Source organism: Geotrypetes seraphini, chromosome 14 (assembly GCF_902459505.1).
Source record: "Geotrypetes seraphini chromosome 14, aGeoSer1.1, whole genome shotgun sequence".
NCBI lineage: Eukaryota > Metazoa > Chordata > Amphibia > Gymnophiona > Dermophiidae > Geotrypetes > Geotrypetes seraphini.
The window spans coordinates 29,878,929-29,897,505 of record NC_047097.1 but is presented as its reverse complement, the minus strand read 5'-3'; the positions used below and the strand labels follow the sequence as shown (position 1 = coordinate 29,897,505).

At 45.5% G+C, this 18,577-nt stretch overlaps 1 protein-coding gene across 4 annotated transcripts in view; it reads left to right on the top strand.

Annotated features, from left to right (window-relative positions):
* FANCI (FA complementation group I) overlaps window positions 1-18,577 on the top strand; it is a 134,526-nt gene that overhangs the window by 83,648 nt on the left and 32,301 nt on the right. For all 4 annotated transcript variants that reach the window (XM_033921059.1, XM_033921057.1, XM_033921058.1 and 1 more), the window contains 5 exons: window positions 374-495; window positions 5,390-5,554; window positions 7,445-7,624; window positions 8,304-8,470; window positions 10,834-10,913. In XM_033921059.1, the coding sequence (XP_033776950.1) occupies window positions 374-495; window positions 5,390-5,554; window positions 7,445-7,624; window positions 8,304-8,470; window positions 10,834-10,913 (714 nt within the window). The remainder of the gene's footprint in view (window positions 1-373; window positions 496-5,389; window positions 5,555-7,444; window positions 7,625-8,303; window positions 8,471-10,833; window positions 10,914-18,577) is intronic.

Below are 18,577 nucleotides of genomic sequence, written 5' to 3'. Positions count from 1 at the left end.
AGTTCAATCTCATTGTATTTGATACTCTTGCAGCTATAAACTGCTCAGGAACTGTAATAAGAGCAGTACAGGAATCATGTAGGTCAAACTTTTGGAAACTAGGCAGAGTTCTTGAATCAGCAGCAAATGCTACACAACCCAGTCGCTGATACGCTGTGATACATTATTGGGTAGTGACCCCAAGTATGAAAAATCACTTTAGTCCATTTGTATTTTATTTTCCCCTTTCTGAGTTTATTAAACCTTTTCAAAAAGCTTTTTACAAAGCTTTGGCTTCTTATTTGTTCATTGTGATGGTTTCTAACCAAACCACTTGGGGAAATAGGCAGAAATGGTGTTTTGGTGATTATTTTATGTTTATTTTTCCTTTTAGGATAAGTCTGCAGATTTCTCTTCCACTTCTGGTGTTGGTGTTAAAAATAACATCTTTGCTCTCCTGGTCATGGGAATTTGTGAGGTTCTGATGGAGTATAACTTCAGTGTGGGGAATTTTAGGTAGGAAAATGAGGGGAGATCAGAGAATAACATCAAACAGATTACAGGATATTTGAAAACATAGGAAAGCACATTTATACAGATGTCAGTTTGAGTAATTTTGTCTGATTTTTGTAATGAATGATTAACTTTTCCCATGATAAGATATTTGATTAGAGGGGAAAGGGGTGGGATTTTATTTCTGATTATTACATAATATATCAATATTTGAATGAATTCACAATAAAGATGATTTTATGTATTATTGAATTGGGAGGGAGGGAGGGATGGGGGATTATTATATTCAATAAGAATGATATAAATTTAGATTTCTTACATAATATTTTAACATTATAGAATACTAATTTTCTAATGAAATGTTAAATTTGATGCTAATATGTGAGTTAATCAAGTGTGTATCTTTAAATTTTATATGAGTTTATTTGATACACTTGTTGTAACATACGAAAATGAATAAAGAATTATAAAACAGTGATGTAGAATGAGAGGTGGCACAAACTTTTGGTGTAAATAGAGCCAGCAAACTAGTGCAGTGGTTCTCAAACATAGTAGATGACGGCAGATAAAGACCCGAATAGTCATCCAGTCTGCCCAACCTGATTCAATTTACATTTTTAAATTTTTTCTTCTTAGCTATTTCTGGGCAAGAATCCAAAGCTTCTGTGCTTGGGTTCCAACTGCCGAAATCTCCGTTAAGACTTACTCCAGCCCATCTACACCCTCCCAGCCATTGAAGCTCTCCCCAGCCCATCCTCCACCAAACAGCCATATATAGATACAGACCGTGCAAGTCTGCCCAGTTCAATTTTTAATATTATTTTCTGATTCTAAATCCTCTGTGTTCATGGCCTACTAGGGGAACTTTATCAAAAAAACTCTGTGGAAGAAGTGATGTTCAAGATATAGGCTTTATTAAAAATTGTAAATTAAAAATCCACATAAAAGTATCTTGGTCCCAAACCTCTGGAAGCTATGGACCTGACACTCTCCGTGTTTCGACAATACAGTCTTCTTCAGGGGTCCCTAAAGGTCCTGATACGAAAGCACGTGGATTAGAAACTAAAAACAAATTGCAAAAAAACTGCGGTAACAAAAAGTTCTCTGAGTTTTTTTGCAATTTGTTTTTAGTTTCTATTCCACGTGCTTCCGTAACAGGACCTTTAGGGACAAAGAAGACTGTATAGTCAAAACACGGACCGTGCTGAGTCCATAGCTTCCAAACGTTTGGGTCCAAGATACTTTTATATGGATTTTTAATTTACAATTTTTAATAAAGCCTACATCTTGAACATCACTTCCTCCAACGAGTTTTTTGATTTTGTCTGATTCCTGTCTTGTGGAGCAACATGGGTAATTTTTTTTGTTTGCGCTAGAACTCTAGCCAGTTGGATTTCTAGATCTCTATAATGTGTGATTACATATACTACCCGAAAGGTGTACAAATCTATCTTCATATTCATTATAGCTATCCTGAAAATCTTTCTGGCAAGCGATCTCATAGGATAGGTTTTTGCTGGTGGACTGGTGATATTTTTAGAAGCAGGTTTATTACATGTCATGTGAAACTTGGACAACAGATCTTTGTAATAGAATTGTAGAGGGCCAAAAATTCACTCTAGCGTGTGGCTTTCTTAGTAGTAGAAGTCAGTGGCTACCACTAATCATATAGGTCTCCAATCAGTGGATTTTTAATGGCTCTATCTGGATAGTGCTGTTGAAAACCTCTCTAATTGATATAGCACTATAATGGCTAGTGGCGGGCTGGGGTAAGAATGGAATGTCCCACTACATGGATAGTGGTGGTGTTTAGCTTCTGTCAATATAGCTATATGATTTAATTGAGGCCAGATAGAACAGTTCTATTAAGTTTAATTAGTAGTTCTAAATTAAACTGCATAGTTATATGTATAGCAGCTGAAGAACACTGCTATACAGTACAGATAGCTGGCAGTTGTGACCACCTATAGGGATATTCTGCACCACTGCTTGTCCTACAGTTGTAGCCAGTGTTTAGACAAAGCATATTACACACAATACAATATAAAATCCAACATTGTCAACAAAATTATACTGAACACCCACCAAATACAACCCCCCCAATCCCTTACCATCCCAAAACAACTCCCCCCAGGTAACCCCCCCCAAGAAACCCCACACAGAAAACAAGGATTCTGTCAAAAGTTAGATACATCCATATACTAATGCTCATTAAGGAGAATACTGCGTCCTCTAGGATATAACTCTGCTAAATAGTGTCCCCAGATCTTCAAATACATTCTCCTCCTCTTCCATTTCCCACAGACATTCCAAGCTTCCCAACTGGCCAATTCATGCAAGAGGTTACACCAATGCCAATAAGTTGGCACAGTAGTGAAGGTCCAATCTTTGCAAAATACATTTATAATAATAATAATAATTTTATTCTTATATACCGCCATACTCAGCGAGTTCTAGGCGGTTCACATCAATTAGATTAGGATCCGCGTTGACATGAAGATTTACAACAATTTATCAGATTTACAACAAATTTAACCGAACTTAACAGATGATGAAGGAAGAGGGTAGAAGATAGGGAAGATAGAGGCTATCATGAAGGAAGAGAGAGGTGTGAGGGGCAAGGTGATATTGTAGGAGGGGGGGGGGGACGGTTAAGGGTCTTGTTTGCTGAATAGGTAAGTTTTGAGTAATTTTCTGAAGCCGAGGTAAGTGGGGGCCTCGAGTATCATTTGGGCTAGCCATGTGTTCAGCTTGGCTGCTTGGAAGGCAAAGGTTTTGTCTAGGAATCTTTTGAGGTGACAAAGTTTTAGCGAAGGGAAGGCGAACAGCTGAATTCTGCGGGATTTCTTGTTGGTGCAATAAAGGTTAAAGTGGGGATTGATGTATCTTGGCGTTGCACCATTTACCGATTTGTAGCAGAAGCATGCAAACTTGAAAAGAACTCTGGATTCGAATGGCAGCCAGTGAAGTTGGTGGTAGAAAGGGGTGATATGTTCCCATTTCTTTAGGCCAAAAATGAGACGAACAGCGGTATTTTGGATCATTTTTTGTCTCCTGGTAGTTTTCTTCGTGGAGTTCAGGTAGATGATATTGCAGTAGTCTAGAATTCTGAGAATAGAAGATTGTACTAGTAGGCGGAAAGAGGTGTCATTGAAGTATTTTTTTATGGTGCGGAGTTTCCAAAGTACCGAGAAGCTTTTCCGACTATGAGGTCGGTGTGATTTTCTAAAGACAAATTTTTGTCCAGAGTGACTCCCAGAATTTTTAAGGTATGTTCGAGGGGGAAAGTCATTCCTTTCAATTGAATTGTAGTGTCTGATTTTGTCTTTGGGGGTGGCTAGGAAGAATTTTGTTTTGTCAGGGTTTAGTTTCAGCCTGAATGATAGCATCCAGAGTTCAATCTGATTGAGAATGTTTGTAGTGTAGTCGAGTAGTTCTGGTGAGAAACTGGTTATAGGGATGGCTATTGTGATGTCATCTGCATAGATGAAAAATTTGAGCTTGAGGTTATGTAGGAAGTTACCTAGGGAGGCCAGGTAGATATTGAACAGAGTGGGGGATAGGGGGGAGCCCTGCGGGACACCGCAGATGTTGTCCCAGCTATATGAGAAGGAGTTGTTCTTGAGTACCTTGTAGGATCTATTTCTTAGGAACCCCTGGAACCAGTTGAGGACCTGGTCGGAGATGCCAATGTGAGCCAGGCATTCAAGGAGAATGGTGTGGTGGACCAGGTCGAAAGCACTGCTCAGGTCGAGTTGTATAATCAAGGCACTTGAGCCCTGACTAAAGAGTGTGTGGAGGTGGTCGAGAAGGGAGGCTATGATGGTTTCGGTGCTGTGGTCCGCGCGAAAGCCTGATTGATTGTCGCTTAGGATGTTGAATTTTTCTAGGTATGCGGAGAGTTCAGCCTTTACCACCCCTTCTGCTATTTTGGTAAATAGGGGGATGCTTGCGATCGGTCTGTAGTTAGAGGGGGAATTTGGTGGTTCTTTCGCGTTTTTTATAATTGGGGTAATCATAATATGACCTTGCTATGATGCCACCAAGCTCATTTTCTGACATATCAGAATCTGAGCTGCAGGCAAAGGCCCAAATGCTTTCGGGATGTCTAAGACCAACTGATCTATCGTGCCCTCAAAGGGTTGATGGAGAGTCCTTTGCATAAATCCCACAATATGTTCCAAATAAATGCGAATACAAGGGCACATCCATAAAGCATGTTCTAAAGTATTTCAGTCCTGCCCACATTTCACACAAATATCAGAATCAATTCCCCCACTGTAAAACAATTGACATTAAGAATAACCCCGCAACAGCACCCGATAATAACGTTCACTCAGCCATGCACATTGTGTTAAGGCAGGAAGACCTTGGAGAGTGGCATAAAAATCCCACTGCAACAGATCAAGGGCTAAGTTATCCCCCCAAAATTGTCTATATACCGTAAGATCCTTACAGGGCAGCAAATCTCCCAAGGCTTTATTTAGACCAGAAACATGTAGCCAGTGTTTAAACAAACAAGTTCACTGCTGCAGCTAAAAATTGACCCATGCATTTTATATGTCCAGCCTAAGGTTTAGAGCAGGGATGTCCAACCTCAGTCCTTGCTAGGTCGGGTTTTCAGGATTTCTCAAATGAATATTCATTCCATCAAAGCAGTGGTTTTCTAATGTACTCCTAGTGTGAATGATTAATGAATATGCATGAGATCTATTTGCATACAATGGAAGCAGTGCAAATTCATTGGGGAAATCCTGAAACCCCGACTGGATTGCGGCCCTCAAGGACCGACGATGGATATCCCAGGTTTAGAGAATATTTCAGGTTGTCTGACCATATACAAAGCTGTGGCTTTAGGTTTTTTTAATGTTGCTTTGTTTTGTTTTTTCAATGATAGCAAGAACAAATTTGAGGAGATTTTGAGCCTCTTCAAGTGTTATAGCAAACTGTTGGACATCCTGAAAGAGAAACCTGGAAAGGGTAAATCTACTGGCACCAATAAAATATCCAGCAGTCTGCTTTCCATGCCTTTCATATCCATGCTCCTCACAGCTTTGTTCAGGTAACAGCCTCTTTTTCCAGTTGTCTTGGATGAGACACAACAGGACTCTGTGGACAGTTTACTGCTGAAACTGAAGCCTACTACTACTAATCATTTGTTTCAGTTCCCTGGGGTATATACCGGTCCAGGGGATTAATCACTCTTTAACTTGTCAATTTTGGCTCAGTATGTCTTCCAGGTTCACCAAGTTTTGTTTTGTTTTTTTCAGTTCCTCTAACATTGTCACCCTTTAAAACCATTTCTGGTTTGGGTAGATCTCTTAGATCAGAGTTTCTCAACACGCGGTATGCGTACCCTTGGGGGTACATGACACTGTGCAGGTCTCCCGCCCCCCTTCCTCCTTAATCGCCACAGCCGACGGGGATCCGGTGCCCTCCTTCCTGCCTGTCCCCCTCCGCCAAAGCACTGCTACCATCAGGGATCCCATGCCCTCCTTCCTGCATTCCCCCTCTGCTGAAGCCGACCCGAAAAGGCTTCCCTCCGATGTCAGAGCTGGCATCAGAGGACAGCCTTCCGGATCAGCAGGAGATCCCAGTTACCTACTTCAAGGCTACTCCTTCTTGCCTTCAGCCACACAGGGATGCCTCGTGGGCAGCGGCTTTTGCATGCTGTTCGTGACTGACCCTCTTGACAAATTCCAAAACAATTCCCAGCAGGAGGGATGCTCACTCCCTCCTTCTGCAACCCCCACGAACACATGACCCTCCCCTTTTCCCCCAAAACACTGATCCCACCCCCAAAGCCCACCTGGACACCCCTCAAGTACCATTATCAGCAAGGCCAGCTGGAGGGATGCCTACTCCTGGTCAGCAGGCCCGCCTCTTCAGAATGGTGGGCCTTCCCCTTCCCGGTGCATCCTGGGATGCACAGGGGAGGGGCCTAATGCCCTGATTGGCCCAGGTGCTTAAGGCCTCTCCCATGGGAGTGGCTTTCAGTATCTGGCCAATTGGAGTCTTAGGCCATTCCCAGTGCATCCCAGAATGCACTGGAAAGGAGGCCTAAGACTCCATGGGAGGGGCTTTAGGTGCCTGGGCCTTAGGCCCCTCGGGAAGGGGAAGGCCCACCATTCCGAAAAGGCAGGCCTGCTGGCCAGAGGGAGTGGGCACCCCTCTAGCCTGCCTTGCCGATAAAGGTACGGGGTGGAGGGGGGGATTGAGAGAGGGCGATGTCACATGTTCAGGCAACAAGAAGGAATGGGCATCCCTCCTGCCAGGGATTGTTTTGGGATTTGTGGCAGGAGGGAGTGGGCATCCCTCCTGCTGGGGGTTCTTTTTCTATCCCATTGTCCCCAAAGAGCTCACAACAGGTTACAGGTTAACATACAGAATTTCAGTACAAGTTTATGATACAAGTTTTTATCCTAACTTGACACATTCTAGGGGTCAATATACCGATTACAGTTTGCCGGTTACAATTTGCCATAGTTCTCCTTTCAGTTCAAGGTTTTCAGTACAAGCTTTATCCTAATTTGACAGACAGTTTACAGGTTAGATTTGCCATAGTTATAGTGCAAAAATTTACAATACAAGTTTTCCTTATGTGACGCATACTGGTTCTGGTACCAATATACATTTCTTTATAATCCCATCAGTCAAGGGCAGGGGTTTAGGTGAAGAGGTATGTATGTTTTTATTGCTTTTCTAAAGTTAAGGAGTCATTTAAGGGATCTGGTCTGTGGGGGCAGTCAATTCCTGTGGCTTGGTATGAAATGGGAGTAGGACCGTTGTTTGGCAGTTTGTAGTCGAAGGGTATGACCAGGGAGGTGTATTTCATCCTGGGAGCAGAGGGTATATGCATATACCTGTTAAGCTAGTATAGTATTTTATAAAGGAAGGTGGGTGTCTCGATGTCCAGTTATAGAATTGCCCTCTGCGTGTTTTCCTGATCCAGGGATAGTGCGAGATCCCACGAGGAAAGTCTGTCTGTTCTGCGGGCCAGTAACGAGTTTATGCGTTATGCTGTTTGCGTGGCACTGCAGAAGATACAACAGTTGGAGGAAACTGGCCAGGCAGATGGACCAGATGGCCAGAACACAGAGAAGATGTTCAAATACCTCTGTGAGATCACCAGGTAAAGTGCTCTGTGCTATTATCAATTGATGGCTTACTTCAACTAATCTTTTAAACCAGTGTTTTCCTACATAACCATTGCACAGCAGGCAGAGTAGACATAGGAGATATGCGTATAGCTGACAGGGGAGCACTGAAAGTCTCACCAGAGGTTGAAAGGACTCCAAGGAGGAGGTGTGTGCAATGTGTATCCTGTAAGGCTCAGATATTTGTACCTTACATACTGGCTGTTAATTCGTACACTCCAGGGTTCCTATTGTCTCTAGGGAGGCAAGTGGTAGATATGCGTGACTACCTTTGCTGGTGAGAGCATCTGGCAGTAATTACTTATCCCATAGCATAGTGGTTGTTGAAGCATTGTGTCGGAGAAGGGTAGTTAAAGTTAGAAATATTCTAGGACAGGAAGACGGTAGCAAGTTGTGGAATAAACCTACTTTTGCTTGGCCTGATTTGAAGGTATCTTCTATTAGTGAAGATTGCCTTCAGTACTCATTACCTTATTTGGTGAGCTAGATTTTCTGGAAGCACCAATAGAGTTGGCTGACATGAGTGAAATGCTGCTCTGCCATGCAGACCTGAGTTTCAGAGCAACATTCAAATAATTCATGTACCTTTTCTCATCATTTCAATTTGATCTATTATTTATTTGCCTTTTTTTCTGTTCCTCTTAACCTGTCTAGTGTCCTACTCTGGAGATATACTTCAATTCCCACTGCAGTTGAGGAGACTGGGAAGAAGGAGAAGGGAAAAAGCATTTCCTTGCTGTGTCTGGAAGGGCTACTCCGGATATTTAACACTATTCAGCAACGATACCACTCAAAGATCCCCCAGTTTCTTGCTTCTCTGGGTATGTAGTAATTTTGCTAATAGTAGTAAAGAATACCTCAAAGGATACATTAGGAGTGGCTGTTTTGGGTCAGAGAGAGGCTTGTCTTGTAGATACTGTTGAGTCAGAAGTTGAAAGAAACTCATACTCGTTGGCCATCCAAATTGGTCAATAGATTTGAGTTATGCAGATGAAGATGTAGAACACTGACTCTGAATACTATATACAACCACTGTGCAGTTGCCAGACAACCAGTGTTTTTCAGTCACCTTGCCCCTGTGTTGGAGAAGCAGGGGCAGGTTTGTGCTGGGTCCCTTGCTGTGGCAGGGAGTCCCTTGGGGCCCCTGGGAGGGTCCCCTGATTTTATTTTAGAACTTTGCAAGGCTTATGTGCTGGTGGATGGAAGTCCTGTTTTCAATCTGGGGGGGGGGGGTGCCCTCGACGTCTGCTCCGGTTCAGCCCCAGACAGCAGCGGTTTTGCCCCTTCTACTCCTTTCTCATCCCAGCGGCCGAGGGTCGGTATAGTCCACTATCCTGTCTGTCTTTGTGCGGTGCTTGCGGGTTTTTGTTTTGCTCACATGCAGATTTTGTTTTTCTGCAGGTTCTAGTATTTTTCTAGGGCTGGGGAGAATCAAGAACAGTGGCTATGGCTCAGCTGGCTTAGCTGGTGAGCTGTGGGGATATTTTCTATACCAGGGTTCAATTCTACACATGCTCCAACAGTTATTTATAAGTGTTTTGTTGTTTTTACACTCCTGTTCGGAGTATTTTTTACTGTTTTCAGTTGAAGTCTTTCCTAGGTTCTGCTTGGCTATTCGGCAGACTGGATTGCTAGGGGGGAGTCTATCCTAATATACAAGTGTGTTCTCAGTCTCCACCTGCTGATAGCAGTGAAGTACATAACCCATTTGTAAGGACTATACCGGTCTACAGGCTAACAGACCACTAAGGACCAAATCTAAAATAGCACCTCCTCTTGTCAGTTCCTGGACCAGTTGCTCCAAGAAGCAGCCATTTATGATGTCTAGGAATTTTACCTCCCTAGCACTCCCAGATGTAACATTTAACCAGTCAATGTTGGGGTAATTGTGTATTGAGTGGGACTGGCAGAAAGCTGAACATCGCTGGATCCTTGCTGAAGTTGTCTCCCTTTCCTTTTTCTGCTTTAACACACAGTACTGTGGGAGGTGTGATTAACAGCACATGTTAAGTCTGATCGATCTTCTGGGACTAGACCTTGTGAGTGTGTACCATCTGGGACTGTGCCTTTATAGTTCATCGAGTGAGTAGCACCTACTTTGGAGTTTTTTAAAGACCCATGAAGCCCTTTAACTGAGGTCTTTTTTTTTCTCCAAAACTTATCTTGTTGGAGGTGCTCCTCGGTGGGAGGGAGTAGTATTCTAGCACTTCTCTAGTTTGGACATTTTTCACTCTGACGGCTCTATATACCAGTTAAACCAGGATAAGTATCCAGCATATGTTTTTTGTAATATCTGTACGGGTGAAACACCATATGCTTCTCAAGTTTGCAAATAGTAGGATTACATATTTTGAGTAATTGAAATCGCCCATTATTATACTGTTGCCCAATTCTCCAGCTTTCCTAAACTCTGAAAACATTTCTTCATCTGTCTACTCATTTTGCCCCAGGGGACGGAAGTGTAACTCTACTTTTATTTTCCTTCCCTTCACACATGGAATTTCTATCCATAGGGATTCCACACTGCTATCTATGTGATGCAGAATGTTTATTTGATTTGATTCAATTCCCTGTTTAACATATAGTGCAACCCCCCTCCAATTTGATCTACTCTATCCTTGCGATATAATTTGTACCGAGGTATTACAGTGTCCTATTGATTGTCCTCCTTCCACCAGGTCTCTGAGATGCCTATTATATCTACCTCATCATTCTGTTTCCCCACTTAACCCCCAATCCTTCTTTGTGCCTTCAAAATCTTGCAGGGCCCCATCTTCCTTCATCACTTGGTCCAGTCTCGATATCCCTTCCTTCTCCCAGTTCACAAATGCTATATTGTATTCTTACTCCATGATGTAAAAAGTAAATGGCCTTTCAGGGGAATCTGAGCCGTCACATACGGATCACCTCCCAGACTCTTAACTAACCATCTCCAAACATCTTATAAAGGTCTGAACAATAATACTATCTTTAAACCTTGTTGGTAACTGTGTGTTCTTCATATACAGAACAGAATATTAATGTTTAGGGGGAATAAGCCTGTTCCATCAACCCTGGTGTATATTTATGAGTCTGTATCAGCCAATCACCTATATGCCTAAGGAGGCATGCGTCCCCAAACCCCCTTAGCTTCCCGCCATATAATAAAAATTCAGTTTTGTTTTTTTTTTATGCCCTTCCACAGATTTTGTTGAGAAGGATGAAGAAGAAAGAGGAAATATTAATGTAACTGAGAAAGCAGCTTTCCAAATTCGACAGTTTCAGGTAAATTTGAAAGAATAAATGTATTAATATCGATTACAAAATAAAATTAGGATCATGTTTTCAAACAAACTTTTCCTGTTTATAGAAGTAAGTTTATTTATATTGATCAAAACTTCAGAAATAAAATAATCCAGATGCACACTGACAGCCATGACCTACTTAGTTTCCCTTTTTCTCATGATACTATAAAGAAAGGACTAACTCAATGAATTTTATGATGAGCTTTCGATCAGAAATAAGCAAATGTTGACAAATATAAGTATATATAAGGAAAACATGAAAGCATTTCAGGGATAAGAAAAGGCAAAGGTGGGCAGGAGGTGGCAGTCTTTAATAGGACCCGCCAGAACCTCTCTGAGCTCCCTCAGTATCCTGGAATGGATCCTGACCGGTCCCATCGCTTTGTCCACTTTCAGTTTTTCAAGTTGATCATATTCCGCATCATCCACATTGGAAAAAGAAAAGAATTCTATTTAAAAAATATAAAATATCAAAAAACATGTACCCCCTCCCCTTTTACAAAAACGTAGCATGGTTTTTAGAGCAGGCCAAGGCAGTAACAGCTCCGATGCCCATAAGAATTCTATGAGTGTCAGAGCTATTGCCACTCCTAAAAACTGTGCTAGGGTTTTGTAAAAGGGGGGATAAAGACTTAGCAAATGTTTCAAGCCTGCTGTCAGGCCCCCCCCTCTCAAAAAAAGGGATTCCAAAATGGATCCCAATATGTGGCCATTGCATTAATTACTGTTTTCTTCGTTGGCAGCAGGTGCAACACCCACTTCAGACCTTACTTCTACATTCTGTTTCCTGGCTACAAAAAAAAAATCTTGCAAATGATTAGGAACACATGATCTCCCTTAAATTTAATAGTACACTTTATCCCAGGACAAGCAGGCAGGTATTCTCACTAGTGGGTGATGTCATCAGACAGAGCCCCGGTACGGACGTCTCACAAGCACGTGTTGCTTGTAGAAACTTAAAGTTTCTAGATGCCCGCACCGCGCATGCGCCGGTGCCTTCCTACCCGGAGATCCGGGCGTGTCTCCTCAGTTCTTTCTTTTCCGCGGAGCTGAGAAGTTCAACTTCTTCATGCGCTAGCTGAATTCAGTTAAATTTGCCTTCCTTGTCCGCGTTTTCGTTTTCTTTTAATTACAGTTAACAGTTCTTTTCTTTTTCAAAAAAAAAAAAAAAAAAGAAGATTATTTCCTCCGGCGGGTCGAACGGGCCGGCCACGTGGCTCAGGCCCACTGGCTTCGACCTCGCGGCGGAGATTTTCCGGCCTATGTCCCGGCCAATCACCGGGTTTAAGAAGTGCAGCAAGTGCCAACGCGCGATTTCACTCACGGACCCTCACTGGCGCTGTTTGCAGTGTTTGGGCCCTGACCACATCCCGAAATCGTGCGGGCCTTGCTCTACCCTTACGGCACGCTCATTCAAGCGGCGTTGCCTATTGTGGGAATCGATGTTCAAGATGGACGCAGCTAAGGATCCCACAGCCTCCACTTCATCTGATACCTCCCCGGTTCGGGCGAAACCGGCATCGACCACCCCTGCATCGAGTGTGGTGAAACCGGCATCGCTCACCCCGACACCATCCACGAGCTCGACGTCGGTGCCTGCCCCGGTCTCCTCGGTTCAGGTACCTCTTCCTTCCACAGTGCCACCAATGGTCATCAAAGTGCCGAAAGCTACTAAGCAGAAGCACTCGACCTCGAAGGAGCGCGATGTCCGTGCAGGAGGACCTCCTTTCGGTGCGGATCCCTCCCTATCGGCTTCGCTACGGTCCGTGCTGGAAGCTCAATTCGTTGAGCTCATGCAGACCATCGGACCCGGGCTCATCGCTGCCATACAGGGTGACCTCCCGGTACCGATCCAAAGGGGCGGTCCGCCCCCTCCCCCACACCGTTCGACCTCGACAACCGACGAGGACGAACGGGGGAGGGCGGCGATGCCCACGCGGCAAGCCTCGCTTACCGATATGCCGCCATTAGAACCCATTACGCCTCCGCGCCAACATGGGACCAGACCTCCGCTCGATACTCGAAGCCCTGGGCATAGTCAGGAAGAGTTCTTCCGTACTCCTTACCAGACTTGGGTAGCATCGCAAGAACCCGCATCGCAAACCCAGTTGCGATCCACCGCTTCCAGCCCTATCCACTTGGGGGCCTCGGGAGACCATGCGACGCACAGACGATCCCGATCCCCGTCCCGCCACCGAGACGGGCACCGATCGAGACACTCATCCTGGCACTCCTCACGCCATTCGGAGGTGTCACCGCAGAAAAAACTGCAACGTAGGGGATACTCCTCATCAGAGGTGTCCCCTCCGAGGGGCCCGGAGTACGAGGAGACACCGGTACCCGATTCTCCTTGTCACTCCCCGATGTCCACGGACCTGGAGGCCTCATCCTCCTCCAGCCCGTCCCACAGACCGACGCTGGCGGAACAATTGTCCTTCTCATCATTCCTCCGACAAATGGCGGATGATCTGGATGTGACCCTTGACACGGGCTCCAGATACTCCAAAGAGTATCTGGACACCATGCACTTACCTAACCCTCCAACGGAGTCGCTTCGGCTCCCCTTGCATAAATTACTGGACCAGACCTTCATGCAGTGCTTCGAAACGCCGTATTCCATACCGGCGATCCCCAGCAAACTCGATGCTCGATACCGCATCGTGCACCATAAAGGGTTCGAGGGCCCCCAACTCTCCCACCAATCCCTACTGGTCGAGTCCTCCCTTAAACGCTCTCATCCCTCCCAGGTCTACGCCTCTGTACCGCCGGGCCGAGAGGGAAGAACGATGGACAAATTTGGTAGAAAATTCTACCAAAACTCCATGATGGCGTCACGGGTGCTAAACTACAACTTCTTTTTCTCTTCCTATCTGGAGTTCTTCTTGCCGGTACTCCGCAAGTTCACTCCGTTCATAGACAACCAAGCTCGATTCGAGTTCGAGGAAGTGGTAGCCTCCCTCTCCCAATTACGACTCCAGCTGATGCAATCCTCCTTCGATGCATTCGAACTCTCGGCACGCGCCGCCGCAAGCGCGGTAGCTATGCGTCGCCTGGCATGGCTCCGTACTATCGATATGGATCCCAACCTACAGGACAGACTCGCCAACGTACCATGTGCTGGAGCTGACCTGTTCGATGAGTCTATCGAAACTGTTACCAAGAAGCTGTCGGATCATGAAAAATCCTTTCAATCCATCCTACGGCCCAAACCCAAACCTCAACAGTCTCGACCTTCCAGGCCACCCCTGATTTACCAGCGGCGTTACATGCCCAGACAAACGCCCGCTGCGAGACAGCCTGCGAAGAGACAACCCCCCCAGAAGTCTCAGCAAAAACCCCAGCCACCGGCTGTACCTAAGGCTCCCCAGCCCTTTTGACGCCCCTCCCGGGAGCATAACCTCGGCCTCTCCCATAGGGGGCCGCATCCATCTTTTTTACCACCGATGGGAGGCCATAACCACGGACCTATGGGTCCTCTCCATCATAAGAGAAGGATACTCTCTTCAATTCCACCGGGTCCCCCCGGACCATCCTCCAAGAGAGTATCCTTCAAGCTCGACGCAGACCGCCCTTCTTCTTCAGGAAGTCCAAACCTTACTTCAGCTTCGGGCTGTCGAGACGGTCCCGTCAGACCAATTGAACCGAGGGTTTTACTCCCGGTACTTCCTCGTCCCGAAGAAAACGGGCGACCTGCGACCCATTTTAGACCTTCGGGCCCTCAACAAGTTCCTGGTCAAAGAGAAGTTTCGCATGTTGACTTTGGCTTCTCTATACCCCCTCCTCGAGCAGAACGACTGGTTATGCTCCCTGGATCTCAAGGAGGCCTACACTCACATCCCCATTCACCCGGCCTCCCGAAAGTTCCTCAGATTTCGGGTGGGAAATCTGCACCTACAGTATCGAGTGCTACCATTCGGCCTATCTTCGTCCCCCAGAGTCTTCACAAAGTGCCTGGTGGTAGTGGCCGCAGCACTCCGGGACAGGGGTCTACAGGTCTTTCCATACCTCGACGACTGGCTCATCAAGGCCCCGTCAGCCCCAGAGGTCACTTCGGCGGCCTTGGCTACAACCTACTTCCTCCAGAATTTGGGCTTCGAGATCAACTTCTCCAAGTCCCATCTACAACCCACCCAGTCCCTCCCCTTCATCGGAGCGGTCCTGGACACCACCCGACTCCGAGCATTCCTGCCCCGGCAACGCATGGAGTCTCTTCTTCATCTCTGCCAGTCGGTGGTCACTCACCAAACCATACCGGCGAGACAACTGATGGTGCTCCTGGGCCATATGGCCTCCACAGTACACGTGACACCCTTTGCCAGACTCCACCTCAGGATCCCCCAGTGGACCCTGGCATCACAGTGGAATCAGACATCCGATCCACTATCCAAACGCATCGTAGTCACACCTGCTCTTCGGCAGTCTCTACTTTGGTGGATGACCTCTTCGAATCTATCCAGAGGTTTGCTGATGCACTCTCCCCCCCCATCAGAAAGTTCTCACAACCGATTCGTCGAATTACGCATGGGGGGCCCACCTGGAGGGTCTCCGCACCCAAGGATTCTGGACCAGTGCGGAAAGACTACACCAAATCAATCTACTGGAACTCAGAGCCATCTTCAATGCGCTCCAAGCTTTCCAACATCTACTTCACGACATGGTAATCCTCATTCGCACAGACAATCAGGCTGCCATGTATTACATCAACAAGCAAGGGGGCACGGGCTCGTCCCTCCTTTGCCAGGAAGCTCTACGAGTCTGGGACTGGGCGGTGCGCCACAACGCCCTACTCAGAGCAGTATACATCCAGGGGGAGAACAACGTCCTAGCAGACAAACTAAGCCGTCTGCTACAACCGCACGAATGGACTCTCCATTCCAACCCCCTTCACCAAATCTTCACGCAATGGGGGACGCCTCAGATAGACCTCTTTGCGGCTCCCCACAACGCCAAACTGCCTCAGTTTTGCTCCAGGATCTACACTCCTCATCGCCTCGAGGCAGATGCTTTTCTACTGAACTGGGGGAAACGATTTCTATATGCGTTCCCACCATTCCCGCTGATCCAGAAGACTCTGGTCAAGCTGAAACTCGAACGGGCCACCATGATTCTAATAGCCCCTCGGTGGCCCAGACAACCTTGGTTCTCCCTCCTACTTCAACTCAGCAGCAGGGAACCAGTACCACTTCCAGTGTTTCCTTCACTACTTACTCAACATCAAGGATCACTACTTCATCCCAACCTGCAGTCTCTCCACCTGACAGCTTGGTTCCTCTCAACGTAACCCCTCACCAATTCTCACAAGAAGTGAGGGAGGTCTTGGAAGCTTCCAGGAAGCCCGCCACTCGACAATGCTACTCCCAGAAATGGACCAGATTCTCCTCATGGTGCGTTTCTAAGTCAAAGGAACCTCAGCGAGCTTCCTTACCCTCCGTGCTGGACTATCTCCTGCACCTATCTCAATCTGGGCTCAAGTCCACATCCATACGAGTCCACCTGAGCGCTATTGCGGCGTTCCACCAGCCTCTACAAGGGAAACCCCTCTCGGCCCATCCGGTGGTCGCCAGATTTATGAAAGGACTCTTCCATGTTAACCCTCCTCTCAAACCACCCCCAGTGGTTTGGGACCTCAATGTAGTCCTTTCCCACCTCATGAAGCCCCCGTTTGAACCACTCAACAGGGCCCCTCTGAAGTATCTCACCTGGAAAGTGCTTTTCCTTGTAGCCCTTACGTCCGCTCGCAGAGTCAGCGAACTCCAGGCATTGATGGTGGACCCACCATTCACAGTATTCCACCATGACAAGGTGGTCCTCCGCACTCACCCGAAATTCCTGCCTAAGGTGGTCTCCGAATTTCATCTCAACCAATCCATTGTACTTCCAGTATTCTTCCCTAAGCCTCATTCTCACCACGGAGAATCGGCCCTTCACACTCTAGACTGTAAACGTGCCTTGGCTTTCTACCTGGATCGCACAAAGCCACACAGAACCACTCCTCAACTTTTTGTCTCCTTCGATCCTAACAAGTTGGGAAGACCCGTATCAAAGCGCACCATCTCTAACTGGATGGCGGCTTGTATCTCTTTCTGCTATGCCCAGGCTGGATTATCACTTCCTTGTAAGGTCACAGCCCATAAGGTCAGAGCAATGGCAGCCTCAGTAGCATTCCTCAGATCAACACCAATCGAGGAAATTTGCAAGGCTGCCACCTGGTCCTCGGTTCACACATTCACCTCACATTATTGTCTGGATACCCTCTCCAGACGGGATGGACAGTTTGGCCAAACAGTATTGAAAAATTTATTCTCTTAAGTCGCCAACTCCCCCTCCATCCCACTGAGGTTAGCTTGGAGGTCACCCACTAGTGAGAATACCTGCCTGCTTGTCCTGGGATAAAGCAATGTTACTTACCGTAACAGTTGTTATCCAGGGACAGCAGGCAGCTATTCTCACGTCCCACCCACCTCCCCTGGGTTGGCTTCTCAGGCTAGCTACCTGAACTGAGGAGACACGCCCGGATCTCCGGGTAGGAAGGCACCGGCGCATGCGCGGTGCGGGCATCTAGAAACTTTAAGTTTCTACAAGCAACACGTGCTTGTGAGACGTCCGTACCGGGGCTCTGTCTGATGACATCACCCACTAGTGAGAATAGCTGCCTGCTGTCCCTGGATAACAACTGTTACGGTAAGTAACATTGCTTTTTAGGAAATTTTTGAAAGTAAACTGTACCCAATGCTGTAGACCTTTTCACCTATATCAGCATGTTAGTCCATTTATGGACATGACTAAATGTTCCTGAATATATCAGTTAAGTTATAGGCAAAGTTAGCAATTGGGCTAGGAAAAACTTTTTAAAATTTAATACAGCTAAAACAAAACTTATTGGTTTTGGAAATTACAAGAGTATCTGTATGAATGAAATAAAATTAATATTCGATGAAGCTTTGAGAATAGATAATGCATCTAGAATCTTAGGTGTAATCTTGGATTCTGATTTAGAATTAAATCATCATATGTGAATTCTCTAAAAAAAATTCTTTTTTCGTCTTTGACAACCGAGTTATAAGATCTATCTTGTCATAATCTAGTTTCGTACTTTGTCAATCAATATTAGAAACATAGAAACATGATGGCAGATAAAGGCCAAATGGCCCATCTAGTCTGCCCATCCGCAGTAACCATTATCTCTTTCTCTCAATTTACTGTGGAACATCTGAATAGGTTCTTACTAGATTACAGTTGTTTCCAAAATACTGCTCTTAGACTAATCTTTTTGGTTAAAAAATTTGAAAGGGCTTCACCTCCTTTGTGTAAATTGCACCAACTTCCAATTAGATACAGGATTAAGTTTAAGGTATCAAGTCTAGTACATAAAGCTTTATATGGTAATGATCCAAAACAATTAACATCTCTTTTATGTATTCCAGCTAATTTTATTACTACACAGAGGAACTGTGGCTTTAAACTTCAGTTTTTAGAGTAATTAGGAAGCGTCAACTGGTAGGATCGTTTTCTTACTAACCAATACAAACGTGAAACAGTCTTCCTTTAGAAATAAGAAGCCTGAATTTGTATATTATTTTTTATAAAGTTTTAAAGACCTACTTTTTTGATAAATATTATTCTTGATATTTTATCTCTGTGCAA